Below are 8,532 nucleotides of genomic sequence, written 5' to 3' on the forward strand. Positions count from 1 at the left end.
TTCATAAGCTGGAAATTGATACTGTATATAATAGGTTTTTTTTAGCAGGCAACTGGACTGCAGGCATTCCTGTGAGCATAAACCAACTTCCTGCACAGCCACATGTGTATTATACAGGAAGAATATCTCCCTTTTTCACCACTTGTCTCCTATAAAAGCTCTGAAAACAAGACATTCTTTTCTGATGCTCAAACTCTGGAGGCTGAAGATGGTGCAGTAATGTCTACAGTGATTAGAGCAGAGCGAGGCTTCCGTAGATTTGAAATTAATGTCTCTGCACAGCCCTCCATTACTCATTAAGAGTTTGATTTTGTTTATCAACTGAAATAATAATAGAAATCAAACCCCAGGTAACGTGTGCCAAGGCTGCTAGTGGAATGGTCTAATGAGAAGGCTTCACATGTGGATGATGAAATATGCATGAGTCATCCCAAGCTTTCTTTTCCAGATTTGAGATCATTAAAGATGTATCGTAGCATATGGAAGGCTTTTTTTGTCTTATTTTTCAAGCCTTGTTTATCAACATGTTTTTGTTTGTTTAAATATTCATACTGCTTTTATTTAATTCTTTCACATCTTACATATAAAAGGAAGCAAATGCGCATGCAAACAGAAATCATTATCAGTCTGATGTACAGTTTAATACTGAGAGAAACTCTCTTATGCTGATTGTGAATGCCCTGATTGAGAAACAGCACTTTGCAGAATCTGCACACACTCTGGTGTTTGGCTGGTTTGTTTGTGTGTGTGTGCTTGTTTTAAGGAGAGAGGAAGAGAGTGAGAAAGAAGGAAAAAAAGAGAAAAGCAAAAATATATATATATATATATATATATTAAACTTTACGTTGGAAGAATACTTTATTTGTCAGAGTTTGGGCTTCCTTGTTGATCTTCTTATTTTAAATATGGCCTCAAGGTGCAGGTTCTTGGCATTTTTAGTGGGCACTATGAAATGAAATGTAAGCACTTGATTTTAATTGCGTCTTATGCTGATTGTAGGAAAATAAGTTGGTTTTGTACTCTGTAAAGAATCTTAAGGAGGGTTCGTATCCTTCATCTGAAATACTGTTCACGTCACGATGACGAGAGCAGTGATGGCAGTAAATGAAGGAGAGTTTTAGACGTGGTTCATCATTGAATCAATGTCTCGCTCTCTCTTGTTGCACCTGCCCTGGCTATTCCAGGGTCCAAGGAAATCTATGGCTCAGCAGATAAACCCCAACCATATTATTGTTGGCCAACAGGAAGTGGTGGACCTGCTGAGGCGCGGGTCTTCAGGGAATCTCGAGGAAGGAACAACAACGAACCCCACATTAAGAGGCCTATGAATGCCTTCATGGTGTGGGCCAAGGATGAGCGACGCAAGATTCTCCAGGCCTTCCCAGACATGCACAATTCCAACATAAGCAAGATTTTAGGTAAGACCTCCTATATCAAATGTAACTGCAGCAGGAAGAACTTTCTTTCATCAGATGCTCACTGAGGAGACAAATCCTTTTTGTGTGTAAAACAAGCGCTGCTAATTAGTATTTGTTCTAATCTAACACCATATTTTTCAGTTTTGTACATTTACAGGAATTTATTGCTCACTGATATGCAAATATCTGATAAAGAAGCTGATACTGAAAGAAGGGAGTGTGTTTTATCTCATAGGCTACCGTGCATCAGTTCACTTTAGCATACAGATGGATTTATAGCCCATCACTACCATTAAGTGTTTGTCATGAAAAATGACGGAGACTAAATGGGTCTTGTCCCCTCAGCACTGGAGTCAATACATCACAGCTGTTAAAAGTGCTGTCATCCATGCCAGTGTAGGGCACATCACTGAGCTGTAGTATTTACAACCCTAGCTTGTTGTTTCTTACAGTTTGACAGTGAGGAACAAGCATGTCTATCGTCACAGATAATGTGCATCAGGGCTGTGGAGGGGTTGTGAAGTGGAGAGTAAATCTTGGTACATGATTTGGCTAGAAAACGTTAACCACAATTAACAGCAATTCCATACTAAATTAATCCTTAACCCAGTACAAATCCTTTTTAACATAATATACTGGTTATTTTTAACAGAAGAAACAGAAATATTTTCCTTGTTGTTTGTAAAATCCTGAAATCTGAATCTGTTGTGTTGTGCAGGTTCTCGATGGAAGTCCATGTCTAACCAGGACAAGCAGCCATACTATGAAGAGCAGGCTCGTCTGAGTAAGCTCCATCTAGAGAAGTATCCAAACTACAAGTACAAACCACGGCCCAAGAGGACCTGTATTATTGACGGAAAAAAACTCCGCATTGGAGAATACAAGCAGCTGATGCGCTCACGGCGACAAGAGATGAGGCAGTTCTTCACTGTGGGGTAGGTGCACAGGAACAAAGATCACAACAGTAACACAGAATCATAAGAACAACAACTGCAGCATAGCTATCTGTATCCTTAAAGCTTGTTCTCATATGACGCAACATAAAACAAGATTAACTCCCACCTAAAAGGACCTGACAGGTATGCTACAATCGAGAGTTTTTCAATTGCTGTGATTTAATAATTTTAGACAATAGCAGTCTTCAAATGGAGCATGAAGTGCAGACATTATTACAGGATATAAGCTGTAAGTATACACTTAGAGAAGCCTGGAGGGCAGCAGTCTGAAGCTTAACACTTTAATTTACTGTGTGTGGTTAGCAGGAGAAGCCTTCTCCAGGTGTTCCCATGTCAGTCATAAGCTTCAGTGGCTGGAGTATCAATCATCCAGCGCAATAGCAGACAAGAGCAGCACTAACCACGTATTGGTTTTATGTCACCAATAAACTGGGTAGTGTTTCTGAACAGCTCAAAACGGGAGCTGTCAGGAGAACCTCTCTTTCCCCAAATCATTTTCACAGAGCTGCTGGCTTAAAGCAGACTGCTGTGGGAAACCCCTAATCCAACCATCTCACTTTAACTGCTGAAAGAGACCAAGGCAGCCCTCGCTCTTTCAGCTGCTCTTCTCCACATTCTTTCCATCAGTTGTTTTGCAGTTTATTAAGTTGAAATCTCTATCAGATAGAAGTCAGGAGAAAGAATGCTTAATAATCATGATTATATCTTATTCATATACATCCAGGCAGCCACCGCAGATTCCCATTACCACAAGCGCCAGTATGGTCTATCCCGGGGCCATCACCATGGCGACCACCACACCTTCACCTCAGATGACATCAGAGTGCTCAAGTGCCTCAGCAAGTCCTGAGCCATCCATTCCTGTCATCCAGAGCACCTACAACATGAAGCTAGAGCCCAACGCCATGGCGAACAGCGAACCGGTTAACGGCGAGGACGAGATGGACATGTACGAAGATTTTGAGGATGAGCCCAAATCAGACTATAGTAGTGAAAATGATACACACGAGCCAGTCGGCGCCAACTGAGACGTCTTTAAGTGAAGAGGCCAGTGCAGACAAAACACTCACACAGGAGGAGGAGGGAAAGAGCAAAAGAAAGCAAAAACTCTACCACAAAGGTTTAAAAATGTTACAAAAAAAAATGTATCATGAAGAAGCCAGCATGCAGCTGTGGCTTCATCTGAATCAAAAGCTATTTGGTCTTAAGTGTTTCTTAAGTGTGTGAAGCAGTTTGGGTTGTGGTAATTTATATCTTTTTCTTTTTTTTTAAATTCTCATTGTTTGTTTTTTCATTGAGATCATGGTTATTGCCTAAAACAAAAGACAGAACTTGAAATTGAGGATTTGATATTAACCTGTAATTCTTACATTCATGTACCTTTTTTCTCTTCAATTAGATCATTTTGCTACATTAATAACTGTTAAAGATGGGAATAATATTCTCACTCAGGTATAGTGTGCCAGCCAACAGCTTGTGAATGTTTTTAATCAAGAGTACCATTACAAATTAACTGAAAATGAATATGGAGAGATTACAGAGAGGTAACTAATTATTATTATTATTATTATTATTATTATTATTATTATTATTATGTTTTTGTTGTTGCATAATGTAGTGCATAAGTGCCAAACATTTCACGTCATTTCTAAAACCTGTAAAGTCTTTTGGGAGAGGCTTTGTGAGTCTTAGACAATCTCTTCATCTCTTAATGCAGCTTCATTATCCAGTCTTTCTTTAATTTACCCTCCAGAAAAAAAAACAAAAAAACAAACTAGTGAAACTCAGGAAAATGGAGGCAGCACACTCTGCAGGAGGTTACAATATGTTACATCTGTAGATGTTGGTTTGCATGTGATGCTAGCTGTCCTCCACGGAGGCCAATGCAGTGATCATCAATGAAAGTGGCCAGCAGTTTCATCCCAGTCTGCACACGGAGCATCGTGGCATCCCTCACTGTTTTCCAGCTCTGCAACCCAGTCTGACTCACCATCATCTTAATCAGTGTGACTGTAATCAGGCCAGCATGCTAAAGGGCCAAAGTCCTCCAATCTGTGAGATTGGAACAGCAGCAAAAGGCAGCTTTGGTGGCATTACAACCTCAAATTGATGTTGTACAATGTGTAGCTACAGTACATTCTGTTAAACACTTTAGCCCCACTTGGATGGGAAGTTTAAAGTCTTAGGTCTTAAAAACCTTTTTTTTCCAATCTTAATTCTTTTTAGACATTGTAAATCTGACACTAAGAAGTCTTAAAGGGAAGCACGGTCATTGGGTTGATGCAATAAGTTGATTACTGAAGCAGTCTTGAAAGGAGTGACAGTTTGCAAAGAAATCTCTCCACTGAGAGAAAAGGCTGAAGTCATATTTCCTTCTTACATTACCTCGTCACCTTGGAATATTGATTTTAGCTTTTGTGCACTTAAATTTGTTGTTATCTTTGAGCCTTATTTCAAACCGATTTGACCACACATTGTGCGCAATTAAAAGAAAGAATGAGTCAAAAACACACAACACAAAAGCCTCCTATCCTAATTTCAGCTCAAAGCCTGTCAAGTGGCAACCTTCTGAAGACGGCAGCTAGAAAAAAAAGCTCCTCTCCCAGTCAAGGCCTTGATGTTGAGACTCAGATCCTCTTTGCAGGGCAAAAGGTCTAAGTGGATCTCCTCCCTGCGATGCCCCGTTCTGACCCCAGCCTGTGGCAACCTCAGCACCCAGGGGGCGCCATCTGGCCCCGAGAAGGAGAAAACACCAGGGAAGGAAAGGAGACAATAAAAATGGGGTGTGTGTCCCTCATTGTGCTCTCCATCAAAGTGCTGGAAGTAAGGCCTCAACAGGGCTCCCACCCCGGCCCAATCACCAGGCACTGGCGAGCAGATGGAACAAGTACATCAAGCTGTGGGGGATTATTAAAATGACTGACGACTGGGTATCATCTGAAATACAGCATTATTAATGCATGAGTCCAGCTATTCCCCGCCCTTGCCCTTGAACCTGTCCATTTCAGAGAGAGCGCAAAGCTTTTTGAAGGAGCTGAACGGCCGGTCGCTGGCTTTAACTGGTCAACATCTCCACTGCTGGTCACTGCATTTTTCTCCTATAGCTCTAATTGGTACAGATGGCTCTTTATAGCACTCTTAACATCTGATTTCTAACACCTATTCAGTGCTGACTTGCATTGTTTCTATTGTTGGAAATTATTATTAAGTTTTAAGTGTATGTTTTTGAAACCACCTCATTGATCATTTTCTTTTCTTTTTTTCCCCCATTGCATCTTTTTTTACATCATTCTCAATTTGAGGTACACAACATTTTAGAGATGCTCTCCTACAAACAAACCCAAGTGGATTTCCCTCCAAGTCAACCTGTATGGTATTTTTAAACCGTTTGCTCCTGTTTGCTGGTGGTTAGATTGATTTGTATGTGATTGTAAATATTTTCATGACCATGCCACACTGCTTTAGTTGGCTGGCCGTTTAAAAAAAAACAAAAAAAAGGACTCTTCACGGAACTGAAACTTGACTGTGCTTACATAGAAAAAAAAAGAAAAAAAAGAGAAAAAAGAAAGAAAAAACAAGAACTCACAAAGAGACAATGTTTCATAAGTGTTATACGCACTGGATATAAATTGTATTTTTTAGCAATTCTGATAAATGTGAAGCTGTTTGAGGAAAAACACCATGAATGAACAAAATCCCCCTGTTGGACTCGAGTGGGTTTGCTCTCACAGTTACCAGATCTGACTTCTTTTTTTTTTTTTTTTTTTTTTTTTTTTTCTCGTCTACTTATTTTGTTTATTTATGCAGAGACACATGTGATGAATGAACACTTTGTTTAAGCTTCAGGGCTGCCTAGGGGAGAGACTGAGCACAAGAAAGTGAGCAGAAAATTCAACAGCAGGCTCGGCGAGCTGTGAAACACCAGACTTCAGAGCTTTGTATATTGTATTTGTAACTGTAGAGTATCAACATATTGTATTTATTATTAGCCACTGCTGGCTCTAAAACTGTCAGTATGTACGACAACATGGACAATCAGAGAAATTGACGAAAAAAATTGGAGCATAAAAAAAGAAAAGGATTTCAGTGAATTCACCATCTCATTTAGATTTATTGTAAATATAACATAGGAAATATATTTTTGTTCATTAGTGAAGTATAAGTTATGTATTTGGCTGTTCTATTTTATTTTCTTTTTTTATTTTTGTATGTGGTTTCATGTTAAAAACCTGACAAGTCACTGTACCTCATGTAGATGCTGATTTTTTTTTTCTACTTATTGGAGGAGAGCAGTATTGGACAGAGAGAAGCACCTCACTTGCTTATGTTTTCACAAACTTCAACGACACAAGCTATGCTCTTTAGTTAACAAGTAAGGTACTAATTTAAAAAAAAGAAGCACTTGACGTGAAAGATTTATTGATTAATTTGTCATGATACAATCTGAATGGTATGCTGTATTTTTTCTCACTTGTGTTTTATTTTTTTATAGCACAGTATGTGGCAATTTTTTCAAATCTATGAAAAATTCTGCATGCATTTATTAGACTGTGTTTATTTAATGACACAAACAAACACAAGTGATGGTAGATTTTTATCTTTTTGTAAATGTGGGAGCGTGCAAGTGTTTTTTTTTTTCATGTGGCAAAATGCACACACACACACTCGTCCAAGTTAATGCTCTTCTTGCCATCTTAATGTATGTTGTCAATGTTTAATGTTCATGTTCTATCCAGCCATCTGCAAAAAGTAGCCCTCATGATTCGATTCCACTTGTTAAGACATGCAATCTGAAGACAAAAGCTCCTATGCTGTTTCAACATCACTTACTGTAATCTGATTTTTTTATTTTTTTTTCTTCTGTCCGAACTTTGTGATGTATATGGTGGGAATGTTCTCTGTGTTAATTTAATCAGCACAATTCACTGACATGCTGGACTGACATGCTAGCTGCTGTTCAGAAGTGTAACATTTGGTGTTCAGGACAACCTTTATAGTTGTCTTTGGTACTTTGCTTTTTTTTTTGTCTTTCAAGCAACACTGTGTGCGGCTCTTCTATCACTGGAGCCGTCATTTTGAAATTGCTGGCAGCCTGATACGATTTTCTGCATTTAGAAAAACTTTTTTTCCTCTTGGCTGGTACCTAGGCCCATGGCAAGTATTGTTTGGGTGTTATGAGAGAAAAATGAAATACATAAGTGTCTGTTGCTGCTTTAAAAAAAAAAAAGTTTATGTCTGAATATGTAAATAGTTTATCATAATATCCTGTACAGTCCAATGTAAAGTTTTTAATTCAACTTAAAAAAAAATGTTGCCATCACATTTGTGTTCACATTCTTCTTTATACAGTACAAAAGGTCAACTATTTGCTAGGGGGATTATTGCTAGAAAAAAAAAGAAAAAAAAAGAAAAGAAAATGTTACTTAATTTCTTTTTTTTTACGTTTTTGTTTTGCTTGGCTTAAACGTGTACACCAGCAAGTCTTTGGTTTCCATGTGCAGTATTGACGTGAGGTAAACTTAAGGTGAATAATTTTACATTGGTGTGTGTGTGGAGAGCAATCTCCTTGACTTTAGTAGTATTACTATATTAAGTAAAAAACAAACCAATGATGGACACACATTTGGGTGCATCTAGGCACTACAGGAATGTGTTTACTGTATATGATTGAATTATCCCCCGCAGGATCGATCCAGACATATAACAACATTTTCTGTACGTCTCAGTCCATTGTAATAATGCAGCGGTGGGCTGAATAACTGCCTGTTTTAGCTCATTTACCTCAAGAATTTCCTCCTTTTCTGTAAAAAGAGACAGAAATTGTGTTACAGAAAGCTTCTCACATCACTCCATCTTTTGTACTGCTGTTGACACTTACAAATTAAAGAGACATTTTGTTTTAAGCTCTGACTGATTGTTTATTGTGGAGGGCACTGACTGAATTCTTTATAATTTGCAGTGTAACAAACCATACCAGGTAGGAACATCATTGCACAATGAAAATCCAGTGTAACAAATGTAAAACTTGTTTTATATAGCTTTTGAATTATAGCTACCACTGACCTCAAAAGGACACAAGGGGAAGCTCAGCACAACACATGTATTGCATACATATTATTATGGCTATAGACAATGCTAAAAATGAGGAATATGCATTG

At 38.4% G+C, this 8,532-nt stretch overlaps 1 protein-coding gene across 15 annotated transcripts in view; it reads left to right on the top strand.

Moving 5' to 3' along the window:
- The window catches only part of sox6 (SRY-box transcription factor 6), a 119,711-nt gene extending 111,434 nt beyond the window's left edge, over nucleotides 1-8,277 (top strand). For 14 of the 15 annotated variants that reach the window (XM_028401169.1, XM_028401170.1, XM_028401173.1 and 11 more), the window contains 3 exons: nucleotides 1,245-1,418; nucleotides 2,137-2,353; nucleotides 3,099-3,402. In XM_028401169.1, the coding sequence (XP_028256970.1) occupies nucleotides 1,245-1,418; nucleotides 2,137-2,353; nucleotides 3,099-3,402 (695 nt within the window). Of the gene's footprint in view, nucleotides 1-1,244; nucleotides 1,419-2,136; nucleotides 2,354-3,098 lie in introns of all 15 variants that reach the window. The other variant, XM_028401168.1, reaches the window with a different exon arrangement.
- The last annotated feature ends 255 nt before the right edge of the window (nucleotides 8,278-8,532 follow it).

This window comes from Parambassis ranga, chromosome 3, assembly GCF_900634625.1.
Source record: "Parambassis ranga chromosome 3, fParRan2.1, whole genome shotgun sequence".
In the NCBI taxonomy this organism is placed as follows: domain Eukaryota; kingdom Metazoa; phylum Chordata; class Actinopteri; family Ambassidae; genus Parambassis; species Parambassis ranga.